At 40.8% G+C, this 17,456-nt stretch overlaps 1 protein-coding gene across 1 annotated transcript in view; it reads left to right on the forward strand.

Moving 5' to 3' along the window:
- Window positions 1-2,470: 2,470 nt before the first annotated feature.
- Window positions 2,471-17,456, forward strand: part of cacna1fb (calcium channel, voltage-dependent, L type, alpha 1F subunit) — a 163,240-nt gene continuing 148,254 nt past the window's right edge. Inside the window, exons 1-2 of the mRNA XM_045696517.1 lie at window positions 2,471-2,777; window positions 10,591-10,957. Coding sequence (XP_045552473.1) covers window positions 2,756-2,777; window positions 10,591-10,957 — 389 coding nt within the window. The 5' untranslated portion in view covers window positions 2,471-2,755. The remainder of the gene's footprint in view (window positions 2,778-10,590; window positions 10,958-17,456) is intronic.

Raw genomic sequence — 17,456 nt, forward strand, 5'->3', positions numbered from 1 at the left:
GGATTACAACGATTTAGGCTGTATCCCAAATAGCAACCTGTTGCCTATATAGTGCACTACTTTTAAACAGAGGCGGGCATAGGGAATATATACTACATAGGGAACAGGGTGACATTTGGGACTCGAAATATATGGCTGGTTTACTACATGTCACTGGAATGTCAGACCGAATTCATGTCTAGTTTACTACATGTCACTGGAATGTCAGACAGAATTCATGTCTAGTTTATTACATGTCACTGGCATGTCAGAGAATTCATTTCAACACCAAGCAGAAAGCACCTCTGGCTCAGCTCAGGATGGTGATTGTAATGTAACGTGGTGAAGTCTCTCTTGCAGGTATTTGCATATGACCTTCAGTGAGTAGTGCTGTGCCCTTCAGGTATTAATGGAATGAGATTCTGTCAGTGTGAGTGCCTAATGTCACCCTATTTTCAATTTATTTAACCTTTATTCAGCCTTTATTCAACCTTTATTAACCTTTATTGAACCTTTATTCAACCTTTATTGAACCTTTATTCAACCGTTATTCAACATTTATTCAACCTATATTCAACCGTTATTAACCTTATTTAACCGTTATTCAACCGTTATTAACCTTATTCAACCGTTATTAACCTTATTTAACCTTTATTCAATCTTTATTCAATCTTTATTCAATCTTTATTCAATCTTTATTCAATCTTTATTCAATCTTTATTCAATCTTTATTTAACTTTTATCTAGGCAAGTCAGTAAAGAACAAATTCTTATTTACAATGACGGCCTACTCCGGCCAAACCCGGACGACGCTGGACCAATTGTGCGCCGCCCTATGGGACTCCCGATCATGGCCGATTGTGATACAGGCTAGTATCGAACCAGGGTCTGTAGTGACGCCTCTAAGCACTGAGATGCAGTGCCTTAGACCGCTGCGCCACTCGCGAGCCCTATTCCTTAAATAGAGCACTGTTTTTTTATATCAGAGCACTAGTCAAAGGTAATGTACTATACAGTATACTAGTATATATATAGGTCTAGTAGCCTACCTAGTTCAACAGTTATTCCTAGTAGCCTAAGTTACCTAGTTCAACAGTTATTCCTAGTATCCTACCTAGTTCAACAGTTATTCCTAGTAGCCTAAGTTACCTAGTTCAACAGTTATTCCTAGTAGCCTACCTAGTTCAACAGTTATTCCTAGTAGCCTACCTAGTTCAACAGTTATACCTAGTATCCTACCTAGTTCAACAGTTATTCCTAGTAGCCTACCTAGTTCAACAGTTATTCCTAGTAGCCTACCTAGTTCAACAGTTATTCCTAGTAGCCTACCTAGTTCAACAGTTATACCTAGTAGCCTACCTAGTTCAACAGTTATTCCTAGTAGCCTACCTAGTTCAACAGTTATTCCCAGTAGCCTACCTAGTTCAACAGTTATTCCCAGTAGCCTACCAAGTTCAGCAACAAAAATAAATTCAATCTAATCTAAACTCTTTGACCTAAGGTTCTATATATTTGGAATGAATTTAACCCAGATTGGATTGGATGTTACGGTCACGCTGCAAGTTGTTGCTCTGCCCAACACTTTCAATAAACGTGTGCTGTACAGGCACACATGGGTGTGTTCTGTGGCTGGTTACTGTACCGATGAGAAATTGTGTGTGTGATTCTGTCCATCATTACAGAGAGAGAGAGAGAGAGAGAGAGAGAGAGAGAGAGAGAGAGAGAGAGAGAGAGAGAGAGAGAGAGAGAGAGAGAGAGAGAGAGAGAGAGAAAGAGAGAGAGCGAGAGAGAGAGAGAAAAAAAGAGAGACAGAGAGAGAGAGAGAGCGAGACAGAGAAAAAGAGAGACAGAGAGAGAGAAAAAGAGAGACAGGGAGAGCGAGAGAGAGAGAGAGAGAGAGAGAGAGAGAGATTAGGAAAGGGAGGGGTTGGGTTAAATGTGGAAGACACATTTCAGTTGAATGCATTCAGTTGTACAATTGACTAGGTATCATTACACCTGCTGACTCTCATAGAGGAGAAATCCCATGTTGGATATGGACTCAATCAATGGTTAAATATTGACTATGAGAAAACGAAATCCATTGACTTTTAGAGAAAATTTTAGTCATATCATCAAAGACCTAAAAAAAAAGCCTTAATGTTTTAGTGATTGCTACTTATGCTACTTATGATGCTCATATTATTAATAAAGTGTTAATAAGGAAGGCAATAATAGCAATTTGTTACAACAACATTGGGTTACAAATCGGCTGACTTTATCAAAGCACAGAATTTTCTGTCGTCGTGTTATTTAACCTTATGCCGCCGAGCGCGTCCCTGCCTTTAATAAGTTTCTAGGCTGCCATTCCCTTTAAAGGACTACATTTTTTCTTTAATCCTGAATTGATGGCTTAAATACGGAGACAGATAGTGAACAGAGAAAGCCCAGTGACGTTAATGTGAAAGGATTGCAAATATATATATATTTTTTTTAAATAATATATTTCTTATTTTTAAAATCATTACAAGTCGACGGATTCTCCTTTTTGTATACTACTGTTTCATTCAAACGGTTACTAATTGATCTAACGTTACTATGGAAATAATTATGGAATGAAGCTGAAACCCCATTGAAAATGTAAAGAAGTTCGCGTGTATTTATTTTGAATATATAAACATGTAAACTTGGAGATATTTCTACTGGGATATAAACGTGGAATAAACAGTGAAAAAGTGAACTCCTGTCTGAGGATAATGCATTTCTCTGCGATCAGCTGAAGGCAACAATCCCCGACATGTATGAGGACAATCGCAAAAGTAAGAATATTGTCATCAATAATTCACTGTTTACATCTTATTTTCATTTTAATACAGAACATTTTGGGTATATTTTTCATTTTTAATTATTTATTTCCTACAAAATTTTTGCTTCTTTCGCAGCACCTATTATTAGACTTAACGGATCTCTACAGAAGCGCAACTTTATGGGACATTATTTATTTTTGTCGATTCAGTGTCGATTAGAAGTCAGAATGTTCTATAACTATTGCTTCTAAATTCAGATTACAACTCTGGATTAATGAGAGTAGAGAAAAACGGCATCGTTTGAGAAAAACGGCAGACCTACATTTCGTTGCACGTCACCTTTTGGCAGATGTGGACAGCTGTTTCCCTCACATACATTTGTGGCCTGCATTTCTCCCGTTGACATTGACAGAACCTAACCAACTCAAATCTCTATGCCGTGTAAACTAAAACTAAAACATTAAGGCTATAGTTTTTTTTTAAAACCTACAGACTGTGACAAGGGACGGTAGCCTAAAGCGGTTGGTGATTTACTCAACAACAAAAAAAGTGAGACATTTGACAGTTATTTTGTCAATTATCTTATAGATGGATGAATATTCTTGTACATTTTGTACACACAGACACAGTGCAATACAGTCCGTTTCAGTATCTCCTTTTGATGGTTCACTTTCGATGACTGTATTTGTTCCATTTCTAAATTTGCATGTCGCAAATCTGTGACAACAGATAAATAGTACATAAAATAATGGTGAGTACTTCATCAATCCTCAAGGGGATAATTAATATGTGCTTATTGTTGTGTGCTGGCAGTGAAAATGGACACATCGGACACCTGGTTGTAAATGCCATGTTTCCTCTTGCAGTCATCATTTCTCTGCATTTCATTCACTAAACACCACCCTGGTATCCAATAACCAACCATGTCCAATAATGTATTGCTACCTCTATACATTCATTCCATACGCAGTTTTAGAATACAGTAAAAAAAAAAAAACACGCAGTGTTTCTTAATCGTAGTCCTAAAGACACTAAGGGGTGCACATTTTAGCATGTCCTCTAGCGCTGCACACCTGATTCCACTTCTCAAGGATTTTGTTAGTGTGTAGTGGGGGGGGGGGGGACTCCAAATAAGCACCCCTTTGGGTCCCCAGGACCAGGATTAAGACACAGTTTCAAATCCACTGCAGCAGCCCTTCTTGTGGTTGCTCTCATGCAGAACCTAACTGAACTCCAGGCTTCATAATGACAATCTCTGTCTCTCCATTGGCTGACATCGTTATTATTTTTATCTTTTTTTTTTCTTTTTTTTTACGAACTCTGTTTCAGGACACAGAAATATCTCCCCTTTCAAAGGAGCAGGGACAATTATTTGACCGATTTTTTTAAAGGATACCCTTCATGACGAGATTTAGGCTGTGGCTAGCAGCACAGTTGTTCTGAAAAACGTACATTTAACATTAGAATTATGGTCACTTAAGATGTGGGTTATGTCTCCAACAGGGTTAAGGTTTGGCTTCAACAGGATTAAGGTTATGTCTTCAACAGGGTAAGGGTTATGTCTTCAACAGGGTAAGGGTTATGTATTCAACAGGATTAGAGTTAGGGTTATGTCTTCAACAGGGTTAGGGTTATGTATTCAACAGGGTTAGGGTTATGTATTCAACAGGGTTAGGGTTATGTCTTCAACAGGATTAAGGTTAGGGTTATGTATTCAACAGGGTTAGGGTTATGTTTTAAACAGGGTTAGGGTTATGTATTCAACAGGGTTAGGGTTATGTTTTAAACAAGGTTAGGGTTATGGTTATGTCTTCAACAGGATTAGGGTTATGTATTCAACAGGGTTAGGGTTATGTCTTCAACAGGATTAGGGTTATGTATTCAACAGGGTTATGGTTATGTCTTCAACAGGATTAGGGTTATGTCTTCAACAGGATTAGGGTTATGTCTTCATCAGGGTTAGGGTTATGGTTATGTATTCAACAGGGTTATGGTTATGTCTTCAACAGGATTAAGGTTATGGTTATGTCTTCAACAGGGTTGGGTTATGTCTTCAACAGGGTTGGGTTATGTCTTCAACAGGGTTGGGTTATGTCTTCAACAGGGTTGGGTTATGTCTTCAACAGGGTTAGGTTATGTCTTCAACAGGGTTGGGTTATGTCTTCATCAGGGTTAGGGTTATGGTTATGTCTTCAACAGGGTTGGGTTATGTCCTCAACAGGGTTGGGTTATGTCCTCAACAGGGTTGGGTTATGTCCTCAACAGGGTTGGGTTATGTCTTCAACAGGGTTGGGTTATGTCTTCAACAGGGTTGGGTTATGTCTTCATCAGGGTTAGGGTTATGGTTATGTATTCAACAGGGTTATGGTTATGTCTTCAACAGGATTAAGGTTATGGTTATGTCTTCAACAGGGTTATGGTTATGTCTTCAACAGGGTTGGGTTATGTCTTCAACAGGATTAAGGTTATGGTTATGTCTTCAACAGGGTTATGGTTATGTCTTCAACAGGATTAAGGTTATGGTTATGTCTTCCACAGGGTTATGGTTATGTCTTCAACAGGGTTGTGTTATGTCTTCAACAGGATTAAGGTTATGGTTATGTCTTCAACAGGGTTATGCTTATGTCTTCAACAGGGTTGGGTTATGTCTTCAACAGGATTAAGGTTATGGTTATGTCTTCAACAGGGTTATGGTTATGTCCTCAACAGGGTTGGGTTATGTCTTCAACAGGGATAGTGTTATGCTTATGTTTTGTTAGATAAAGTCCTTCTTTATATCCCAAAAAGTCAATTTAGTTGGCGCCATCGATTTGAGTAATCTTCTCGTTCAACCTGCAAAGAAAGGAATCCAAAAAGCTATCGCTAAACTTTATTATAACAAGTCAAAATACGTTTCTATTTAATCCTCAGATACCCTAAAATGTAATTTAACTATAATATTTAATACGGAAATAAGTATGTTCAAAAGGAAAACGATATCAGCTTGTGGGTGTCCTCTTCGTCGCGCGCGCTAACACTAATTTCCATTGGAAGAGCATGGGCTCCCAAAACAAAAAAAAATTCTGGTTGGTTTTTCTTTGGATTTTCTCCTACCATATCTATTGTGTTATAGTCTCCTACATTATCGTAATATTTCTACAAACTTCAGTGTGTTTTCTTTCCAATGGTACTAATTATATGCATATCCTGGCTTCAGGGCCTGAGCAACAGGCAGTTTACTTTGGGCACGTAAGTCAGGCGGAAATTGAGAAAAATAGAGCCTAGCCTGAAGAAGTTTTTATGTTTCTGGACCGCAGGAAGAGTAGCTGCTACCTTGGCAGGAACTCATGGGGATCCATAATGAACCCCAGGAAGAGTAACTGCTGCCTTGGCAGGAACTAATGGGGATCCCTAATAAACCCCAGGAAGAGTAGCTGCTGCCTTGGCAGGAACTAATGGGGATCCATAATAAACCCCAGGAAGAGTAGCTGCTGCCTTGGAAGGAACTAATGGGGATCCATAATAAACCCCAGGGAGAGTAGCTGCTGCCTTGGCAGGAACTCATGGGGATCCATAATAAACCCCAGGAAGAGTAGCTGCTGCCTTGGCAGGAACTAATGGGGATACATAATAAACCCCAGGAAGAGTAGCTGCTGCCTTGGCAGGAACTCGTGGGGATCCCTAATAAACTCCAGGAAGAGTAGCTGCTGCCTTGGCAGGAACTAATGGGGATCCATAATAAACCCCAGGAAGAGTAGCTGCTGCCTTGACAGGAACTAATGGGGATCCATAATAAACCCCAGGAAGAGTAGCTGCTACCTTGGCAGGAACTAATGCGGATCCATAATAAACCCCAGGAAGAGTAGCTGCTGCCTTGGAAGGAACTAATGGGGATCCATAATAAACCCCAGGGAGAGGAGCTGCTGCCTTGGCAGGAACTCATGGGGATCCATAATAAACCCCAGGAAGAGTAGCTGCTGCCTTGGCAGGAACTAATGGGGATACATAATAAACCCCAGGAAGAGTAGCTGCTGCCTTGGCAGGAACTCGTGGGGATCCCTAATAAACTCCAGGAAGAGTAGCTGCTGCCTTTGCAGGAACTAATGGGGATCCATAATAAACCCCAGGAAGAGTAGCTGCTGCCTTGACAGGAACTAATGGGGATCCATAATAAACCCCAGGAAGAGTAGCTGCTACCTTGGCAGGAACTAATGGGGATCCATAATAAACCCCAGGAAGAGTAGCTGCTGCCTTGACAGGAACTAATGGGGATCCATAATAAACCCCAGGAAGAGTAGCTGCTGCCTTGACAGGAACTAATGCGGATCCATAATAAACCCCAGGAAGAGTAGCTGCTGCCTTGGAAGGAACTAATGGGGATCCATAATAAACCCCAGGAAGAGAAGCTGCTGCCTTGACAGGAACTAATGGGGATCCATAATAAACCCCAGGAAGAGTAGTTGCTACCTTGGCAGGAACTAATGGGGATCCATAATAAACCCCAGGAAGAGTAGCTGCTGCCTTGACAGGAACTAATGCGGATCCATAATAACCCCAGGAAGAGTAGCTGCTGCCTTGGAAGGAACTAATGGGGATCCATAATAAACCCCAGGAAGAGTAGCTGCTGCCTTGCCAGGAACTCGTGAGGATCCTTAATTAATACGAATAGAGCTGTAGCTAAGGCCCTGTTCCTGTGTGACAGCTAAAACATACTTTGTAGCACGAGGAGCATCAACTCTGACATCCTTCCCATGAACAGAGTTAATATCTTCCAAAACGAGCAGCAAATTACCATTGAAACGACCTCCCTATCAGTCCTGAGTACTTAACCTAATACCTATTTCATTTTTTCAGGAGTTTCTCCCACTGCTTTTGGCTCAATTTAATGCTCCTTGACAGTTTTTTACGGAGAACAGTGTTATCAGTGTCTGTTAGGATTCTCTCAATCTCACTGCAGCCCAGGAACCATCATGATAAAAATATGATTCATATAAGCTATTAGTGCAGGTTCCACTCTCCCTCCCTCACACACTGTGACTCTTTCTCTCTCTCTCTCCCTCACGCACTCTGACTCTCTCCCTCACGCACTCTGACTCTCTCTCTCCCTCACACACTCTGACTCTCTCCCTCCCTCACACACTCTGACTCTCTCCCTCCCTCCCTCACACACTCTGACTCTCTCTCTCCCTCACACACTCTGACTCTCTATCTCCCTCACATACTCTGACTCTCTCTCCCTCACGCACTCTGACTCTCTCTCCCCCTCACGCACTCTGACTCTCTCTCCCTCACGCACTCTGACTCTCTCACTCCCTCACGCACTCTGAGTCTCTCTCTCACTCACACACTCTGACTCTCTCTCTCTCTCCCTCACGCACTCTGACTCTCTCTCTCTCCCTCACGCACTCTGGCTCTCTCTCTCCCTCACACACTCTGACTCTCTCCCTCCCTCACACACTCTGACTCTCTCTCTCTCTCTCTCCCTCACGCACTCTGACTCTCTCTCTCCCTCACGCACTCTGACTCTCTCTCTTTCACTTCCTCTCTCGCTGTTCCCCTCTCTCTCCTGCTTCTCTCTTTTCCTCTCTCTCACACATACACACAATAACACAGCCTATCTCTGTCTCCCTCTGTCTTTCTCCCTCTCTCTCCCTCTCTCTCCCTCTCCACCCCCCCTCTCCATCTCCTCAGTTAGCTGTGTGTCAGTTAGCAGTGTATCAGTTAGCTGTGTATCAGTTAACTGTGTTTCAGTTAGCTGTGTATCAGTTAGCATGTGTATCAGTTAGCTGTGTGTATCAGTTAGCTGTGTTTCAGTTAGCTGTGTATCAGTTAGCAGTGTGTATCAGTTAACAGTGTATCAGTTAGCTGTGTGTCAGTTAGCAGTGTGTATCAGTTAACAGTGTATCAGTTAGCAGTGTATCAGTTAGCCTTTGTGTATCAGTTAGCCTTTGTGTATCAGTTAGCTGTGTATCAGTTAGCTGTGTATCAGTTAGCTGTGTATCAGTTAGCCTTTGTGTATCAGTTAGCAGTGTGTCAGTTAGCAGTGTGTTTCAGTTAGCTGTGTTTCAGTTAGCTGTGTATCAGTTAGCTGTGTATCAGTTAGCTGTGTATCAGTTAACCTTTGTGTATCAGTTAGCTGTGTTTCAGTTAGCTGTGTATCAGTTAGCTGTGTGTCAGTTAGCAGTGTGTGTCAGTTAGCAGTGTGTGTCAGTTAGCTGTGTGTGTCAGTTAGCTGTGTATCAGTTAGCAGTGTGTGTCAGTTAGCTGTGTGTCAGTTAGCAGTGTGTGTCAGTTATCTGTGTGTGTCAGTTAGCAGTGTGTGTCAGTTAGCTGTGTGTGTCAGTTAGCAGTGTGTGTCAGTTAGCTGTGTGTCAGTTAGCAGTGTGTGTCAGTTATCTGTGTGTGTCAGTTAGCAGTGTGTGTCAGTTAGCTGTGTGTGTCAGTTAGCAGTGTGTGTCAGTTAGCTGTGTGTGTTGGGAGTACTGAGTCCTCAGGTACTAACACATAAACCATAGCCCACAATTCCTCTATGCTCTGCCCCTCTCTGTTCCTCCCTGCTCCTCTCTGTTCCTCTATGTTCCTCTCTGCTCCTCTCTTCTCTCTGCTCCTCTCTTCTCCTCTCTGTTCCGCTCTGCTCCTCTCTGTTCCTCTCTGCTCCTCTCTTCTCTCTGCTCCTCTCTTCTCCTCTCTGCTCCTCTCTTCTCTCTGCTCCTCTCTTTTCCTCTCTGCTCCTCTCTGTTCCTCTCTGCTCCTCTCTGTTCCTCTCTGCTCCTCTCTTCTCTCTGCTCCTCTCTGGTCCTCTCTTTTCCTCTCTGCTCCTCTCTGCTCCTCTCTGTTCCTCTCTGCTCCTCTCTTCTATCTGCTCCTCTCTTCTCTCTGCTCCTCTCTGTTCCTCTCTGCTCCTCTCTCTTCTCGCTGCTCCTCTCTGCTCCTCTCTGTTCCTCTCTGTTCCTCTCTGCTCCTCTCTCTTCTCTCTGCTATTCTCTTCTCCCTGTTCCTCTCTGTTCCTCTCTTCGCCTCTCTGCTCCTCGCTGCTCCTCTCTTCTCTCTGTTCCTTTCTGCTCCTCTCTGCTCCTCTCTTCTCTCTGCTCCTCTCTGCTCCTCTCTTCTCTCTGCTCCTCTCTTCTCTCTGTTCCTTTCTGTTCCTCTCTTCGCCTCTCTGCTCCTCGCTGCTCCTCTCCTCTCTTCCTCTCTGCTCTGCTCTGCTTCGGCTCCGGAGAAATAGGTCACAGCTGTTCTCTACAATATGGTTGTTTTCACCTATTAACTACTCTGTATTACCACTCTAACCCTGCTTATAGCCTTGCTTACTGTGGAGTCTCACGCATTGAAACGACACACCATCCTTCAGAGCATACAAATGTATTTATCTATCTGAGTTCTTCAAGTTCTCAAGATTCAACATGCTGCTGTAAGATATTATGTGATCCGTCACGTTAGGTATTGAGGAAAACACAAGATTGTCTTGATTTCAATGTAACGTCTACCAAAGCTCTTATAAGAATTGCTGGACTGACACAAACTCAAGCCAATATTTTTGTATCTAGAACTTCAATTGTCCACTGACTGAAAATGATCAAGACACACTTAAACAAAGGTGTTTTTTTTAAGGGTTAGGGATAGGGTTTAAGGTTGAGGTGGGGGTTAAGGGTTAACTGGGTTTGCGGGTTTTCTTTGGATTTAGAAACAGAAACACTGAACAGAGAGGAACATGGTACTATTGATGATTTAATAACTCTTTACATTAGACTGTCTCTACTCGGAGTAACCTAACCCATGAAGGAGTCAAGTTCTCCTGATATTGGTCTAACTCTCTCCTCTTCCTTCTCTTCCTCCTCTTCCTCAGACAATGGCCGGAACGGGTACACCAACACAGATGAAGGAGAGGAGGGTGGAGGAGAGGGAGAAGAGGAGGAGGAGGAGGAGGAGGAGGAGGAGGAGGAGGAGGGAGGAGAGGGGGATGAGGGAGGGGAGAAGAAAGGAGACGCGGAGTGGACGGAGGACGGTATGGCTGACAACGGAGGAGTGAAGATGACGAGGACGGACACACTCCACTCTACGACCAGTTCCACGGGGACCCAGAGGAAGAAGAGCCATCATAATAAGAAAGTTGTACAGGGTTCTGACAAGGTCCAGAGAGCGCCCAGAGCCCTTTACTGCCTCAAACTCAACAACCCCATACGCAGGGCCGCGCTCTCCATCGTAGAGTGGAAGTATCCTTTACCTACTATGATTGGTTTGCAGTAGCACTTGGAATAGCTGATTGGTTTGCAGTAGCACTTGGAATAGCAGATCCACTTAATCTTCATTTCATCATGCCCTATCGTGTTGCAAAATAAGTGTTCATAAAATCTGAATCAAAATTAGAAAAACTTTATTGTCCGGCAACAAATGGTAGCAATGACATTCTCTTGTTGTTACACACTGTATAGAGGTAGCCCACTGGGCACAAACTGGGTGAATCAGCGTTGTTTCAGTCTAATTTATCAACGTATTGCGACATGGAATTTATGTTTTAAATTGGATTTCCAAAAAGTCATCAAAGTAATCTAATTTCAAATTTCAAGATTATGTATCATGGTAAATCTTTTTCCTTTTTTTACATATACAAACCTTGCATAAATTAGAGTATTTTGAATTTGTACCTTTGAAACGACATCTGATCTCCAACCTTATATCTACTATAAAAACTAAACAATATGGCAGGGCAGCACCTACTACTGGAGAGTTGATCTATCTACAGCACCTCCTACTGGAGAGTTGATCTATCTACAGCACCTCCTACTGGAGAGTTGATCTATCTACATTACCTCCTACTGGAGAGTTGATCTACCTACAGCACCTCCTACTGGAGAGTTGATCTGTCTACAGCACCTCCTACTGGAGAGTTGATCTATCTACATTACCTCCTACTGGAGAGTTGATCTACCTACAGCACCTCCTACTGGAGAGTTGATCTGTCTACAGCACCTCCTACTGGAGAGTTGATCTACCTACAGCACCTCCTACTGGAGAGTTGATCTACCTACAGCACCTCCTACTGGAGAGGTGATCTACCTACAGCACCTCCTACTGGAGAGGTGATCTACCTACAGCACCTCCTACTGGAGAGTTGATCTATCTACAGCACCTCCTACTGGAGAGTTGATGTATCTACAGCACCTCCTACTGGAGAGTTGATGTATCTACAGCACCTCCTACTGGAGAGTTGATGTATCTACAGCACCTCCTACTGGAGAGTTGATGTATCTACAGCACCTCCTACTGGAGAGTTGATCTACCTACAGCACCTCTTACTGGAGAGTTGATCTGTCTACGGCACCTCCTACTGGAGAGTTGATCTATCTACATTACCTCCTACTGGAGAGGTGATCTATCTACATTACCTCCTACTGGAGAGTTGATCTATCTACAGCACCTCCTACTGGATAGATGATCTACCTACAGCACCTCCTACTGGAGAGTTGATCTATCTACAGCACCTCCTACTGGAGAGTTGATCTACCTACAGCACCTCCTACTGGAGAGTTGATCTACCTACAGCACCTCCTACTGGAGAGTTGATCTGTCTACAGCACCTCCTACTGGAGAGTTGATCTATCTACATTACCTCCTACTGGAGAGTTGATCTACCTACAGCACCTCCTACTGGAGAGTTGATCTGTCTACAGCACCTACTACTGGAGAGTTGATCTACCTACAGCACCTCCTACTGGAGAGTTGATCTACCTACAGCACCTCCTACTGGAGAGGTGATCTACCTACAGCACCTCCTACTGGAGAGGTGATCTACCTACAGCACCTCCTACTGGAGAGGTGATCTACCTACAGCACCTCCTACTGGAGAGTTGATCTATCTACAGCACCTCCTACTGGAGAGTTGATGTATCTACAGCACCTCCTACTGGAGAGTTGATGTATCTACAGCACCTCCTACTGGAGAGTTGATGTATCTACAGCACCTCCTACTGGAGAGTTGATGTATCTACAGCACCTCCTACTGGAGAGTTGATCTACCTACAGCACCTCTTACTGGAGAGTTGATCTGTCTACGGCACCTCCTACTGGAGAGTTGATCTATCTACATTACCTCCTACTGGAGAGGTGATCTATCTACATTACCTCCTACTGGAGAGTTGATCTATCTACAGCACCTCCTACTGGATAGATGATCTACCTACAGCACCTCCTACTGGAGAGTTGATCTATCTACAGCACCTCCTACTGGAGAGTTGATCTACCTACAGCACCTCCTACTGGAGAGTTGATCTATCTACAGCACCTCCTACTGGAGAGTTGATCTATCTACAGCACCTCCTATTGGAGAGTTGATCTGTCTACAGCACCTCCTACTGGAGAGTTGATCTATCTACAGCACCTCCTACTGGAGAGTTGATCTATCTACAGCTATCCCTTTGGTCTCCCATCCAGGGTTTTAACCAATCCTAGCTTAGCTATGAGTTTTGTCACTGACTATTACCAATGTGCTATTGTGAAAATGATTATTGAGATATCTCTAGTTAATAGTTTCACTGTTGTTATCGAATGTATTCCTTAGTGTAGGTTCAACAGAGCAAATGTAACCATAATCTATAAGTCATATATCATTAATGATACTATTAAGGCCTATAAAGCATTTGCAAAGTCATCAACAGCTATTGTTTTAATTCAACCCAGAGTTCAACTAAAAATAGACAATACATACAGCATAGGCCTAGGGTTTAAAGCTCTGGTTGGTTTCAAATTGAATCTACAAGTTACTCATTAATATGTTGGATTCACATCTCTATCTCAACCAAAAAGTTAAAGAAATGGATTACATCAAATCAAACTTTATTTAAAGTGCATTTAAAGTTAGATTAAATTAGATTTAGTCGTATTTTTAAATGTCGATTTTTGGTTGAGATGGAGACGTGAATCCAACATATAAATGATTCATTTTTTGACAAACTAGATATTGAATTGTGTTTGGTTGTCAACGCAACCAAATATTAACATTTGAAGGAGATGTTCTGATTGGATAGTTCCACCTGTGCCACTGACTTAGTCTGGATTTAATTCCAGTTGAATAATACAAATGAATGATTAATACAAACAAATAATTGATAAGTTGGATTTACGTAACCATCTCAACCAAAAATCGAAGTTAAAGAATTGGACTAAATCAAACTTTAAATGCACGTTAAATAAAGTCTGATTTGATGTAGCTAAACCAAAAATCTTACTTTTTTCCCCCATTGGAATTTGGTTGTGCTTTTAGATAGTGGTATAACGATAAAGGGCGAGACCTAGATGAAGACACGGGAGGCGGATGGTTTGAGTCTCATATTTATTATAAACAAAGGGGCAGGCAAGAGACAGGTCGTGGACAGGCAAAATATCAAAAACCAGGTCAGAGTCCAGGAGGTACAGAGTGGCAGGCAGGCTCGAGGTCAGGGCAGGGGCAGGCTGAATGGTCAGGCAGGCGGGCTCAGTGTCAGGGCAGGCAAAGGTCAGAACCTGGAGGACTAGAAAAACAGAGAATAGGAAAAACAGGCGCACGGAAAAACATGCTGGTTGACTTGACAAAATGAGACGAACTGGCAACAGACAAACAGAGGACACAGGTATAATAAATACACAGGGGATAATGTGGAAGATGGGCGACACCTGGAGGGGGGTGGAGACAAGCACAAAACAGGTGAAACAGATCAGGGTGTGACAGGTTGAAAGCATAGTGATAACACATTAGGTATTCAACAATTCACATTGAAATTACTCCAAGTGGGAGAACATTGACACTCACTAGAGCTAACTTACTTAACAGACACACAATACAAGTTACCCAACCTGGTCTCAGAGCATTTTGTATTATTCTGTACGTAAATCCGAGACACTCCATTTAGTGTGATATGTCACGTTTCGTATGGTATGTATTAATTTGTGGATGTCCATCATCAATTTTGTATGATAGGTTACGAATTCCAATTTGTTGTGGCTAATGTTAGCTAGGGGTGGCTAGGTGGCTAACAGTAACATTAGCTAGCTTTCTAACGTTAGCTAGTCTAGGATTTAGGGGGTAATGGTTAGGGTTAGGATTAGGTTAAATGGTTAAGTTTAGTGTTTGGGGAAGGGTTAGCTAAAACGGTTCATGTTAGTGTTTGGAGAAGGGTTTGTTAACATGCTAAGTAGTTGCAAAGTAGCTAAAAAGTAGTAAGTAGTTGCAAAGTTGCTAATTAGCATAAAATGGTAAAGTTGTCCATGATGAGATTCAAACAACCCTTGGGTTGCTAGGCGTTATCTACCCTCACCCATCCACCACGACTAACTACCCTCTTTTCGTTAATGTCTTTAAGTAACCTTCTGTTTTATGTAACCATACCAAACATAACATATCATACTTTACATTTACTATGTTACGTCTAGTCTATGATACCAGGCTGAGTTACCAGGCATGTGGCATGAAGACGACCCAGATTCAAACCACTTATTATTCTAAAGGTGAGTTCTAGTTCAGTCAGAGTTAATAGAGAAGACAACTACCTGAGGGGCCAGTTGGTTAGCTAGAGAGCCAGAGGGAGAAAGAGGGAGACGGAGAGAGGAGAAAGAGAGAGAGGTGGAGAGCGAGAGAGATGAGAAAGAGGTGGAGAGAGATGAGAGAGAGAGAGGGGTGGAGAGAGAGATGAGAGAGAGAAAGCGAGTGTGGCCTTTTCTCAATTGGATTTTCTCAGCTCCTGTGTCCTTTCTCCTCTATCCTCTCTAACCTCCTTTTGAAAAAGGTAAAAGGTAATCAAGGAGAGGTGCCGAGGAGAGGGAATGTGGACAAAAAATGTGCTTGTATGAAATGAGACTCCTTCATCACTTGCGCGTCATCGGGCAAATTAAGTTTACACAGGTGGATCGCTAAATATATGTCTAAAGTGGAGGAGAGAGGACGGATGAGAGAAGGTGGAGGAAAGATTTTATTCCCAAATGAGAAAAGGCCTGTGTGAGAGGACAGAGAGTGATGAGGACTTTATCAGATGTTGAGAAACACTGGTCTAGTGTATGTTGTTGTTATTGTTGTTGTTGTAAGTATTGTTGCTGTAGTTGTAGTAGTAGTAGTATAATTGTTGTTGTTATAGTATAAGTATTGTTGCTGTAGTTGTAGTAATAGTAGTAGTATAATTATTGTTGTTGTTGTTATAGTATAAGTATTGTTGCTGTAGTAGTAGTAGTAGTATAATTATTGCTGTTGTAGTAGTAGTAGTATAATTATTGTTGCTGTAGTAGTAGTAGTAGTAGTAGTATAATTATTGTTGTTGTAGTGGTAGTAGTATAATTATTGTTGTAGTAGTAGTAGTAGTATAATTATTGTTGTAGTAGTAGTAGTAGTAGTAGTAGTATAATTATTGTTGTAGTAGTAGTAGTAGTAGTAGTAGTAGTAGTATAATTATTGTTGTGGTTGTTGTAGTAGTATAAGTATTGTTGCTGTAGTAGTAGTAGTAGTAGTATAATTATTGTGGTTGTAGTTGTAGTATAATTATTGTAGTAGTAGTAGTAGTAGTAGTAGTAGTAGTAGTATAATTATTGTTGTAGTAGTAGTAGTAGTAGTATAATGATTGTGGTTGTTGTTGTAGTATAATTATTGTTGTTGTAGTAGTAGTATAATTATTGTAGTAGTAGTAGTAGTAGTAGTATAATTATTGTAGTAGTAGTAGTAGTAGCAAAATTATTGTTGTTGTAGTAGTATAATTATTGTAGTAGGAGTAGTAGTATAATTATTGTAGTAGTGATAGTAGTATAATTATTGTAGTAGTAGTAATAGTATAATTATTGTTGTTGTAGTAGTAGTATAATTATTGTTGTTGTAGTAGTAGTATAATTATTGTAGTAGTAGTAGTAGTATAATTATTGTAGTAGTAGTATAATTATTGTAGTAGTAGTAGTAGTATAATTATTGTAGTAGTAGTAGAAGTATAATTATTGTTGTTGTAGTAGTAGTATAATTATTGTTGTTGTAGTAGTAGTAGTAGTAGTATAATTATTGTAGTGGTAGTAGTAGTATAATTATTGTAGTGGTAGTAGTAGTATAATTATTGTTGTTGTAGTAGTAGTATAAGTATTGTAGTAGTAGTAATAGTATAATTATTGTTGTTGTAGTAGTATAATTATTGTAGTAGTAGTAGTAGTATAATTATTGTAGTAGTAGTAATAGTATAATTATTGTTGTTGTAGTAGTAGTATAATTATTGTTGTTGTAGTAGTAGTATAATTATTGTAGTAGTAGTAGTAGTATAATTATTGTAGTAGTAGTATAATTATTGTAGTAGTAGTAGTAGTATAATTATTGTAGTAGTAGTAGAAGTATAATTATTGTTGTTGTAGTAGTAGTATAATTATTGTTGTTGTAGTAGTAGTAGTAGTAGTATAATTATTGTAGTGGTAGTAGTAGTATAATTATTGTAGTGGTAGTAGTAGTATAATTATTGTTGTTGTAGTAGTAGTATAAGTATTGTTGTAGTAGTAGTAGTAGTAATAGTAGTAGTATAATTATTGTTGTAGTAGTAGTAGTAGTAGTAGTAGTAGTAGTATAATTATTGTTGTTGTAGTAGTAGTATAATTATTGTAGTAGTAGTAGTAGTAGTAGTAGTAGTAGTAGTAGTATAATTATTGTAGTAGTAGTAGTAGTAGTAGTATAATGATTGTGTTTGTTGTTGTAGTATAATTATTGTAGTTGTAGTAGTAGTATAA

The sequence above is a fragment of the Salmo salar genome, chromosome ssa15 (assembly GCF_905237065.1).
Source record: "Salmo salar chromosome ssa15, Ssal_v3.1, whole genome shotgun sequence".
Lineage (NCBI taxonomy): Eukaryota > Metazoa > Chordata > Actinopteri > Salmoniformes > Salmonidae > Salmo > Salmo salar.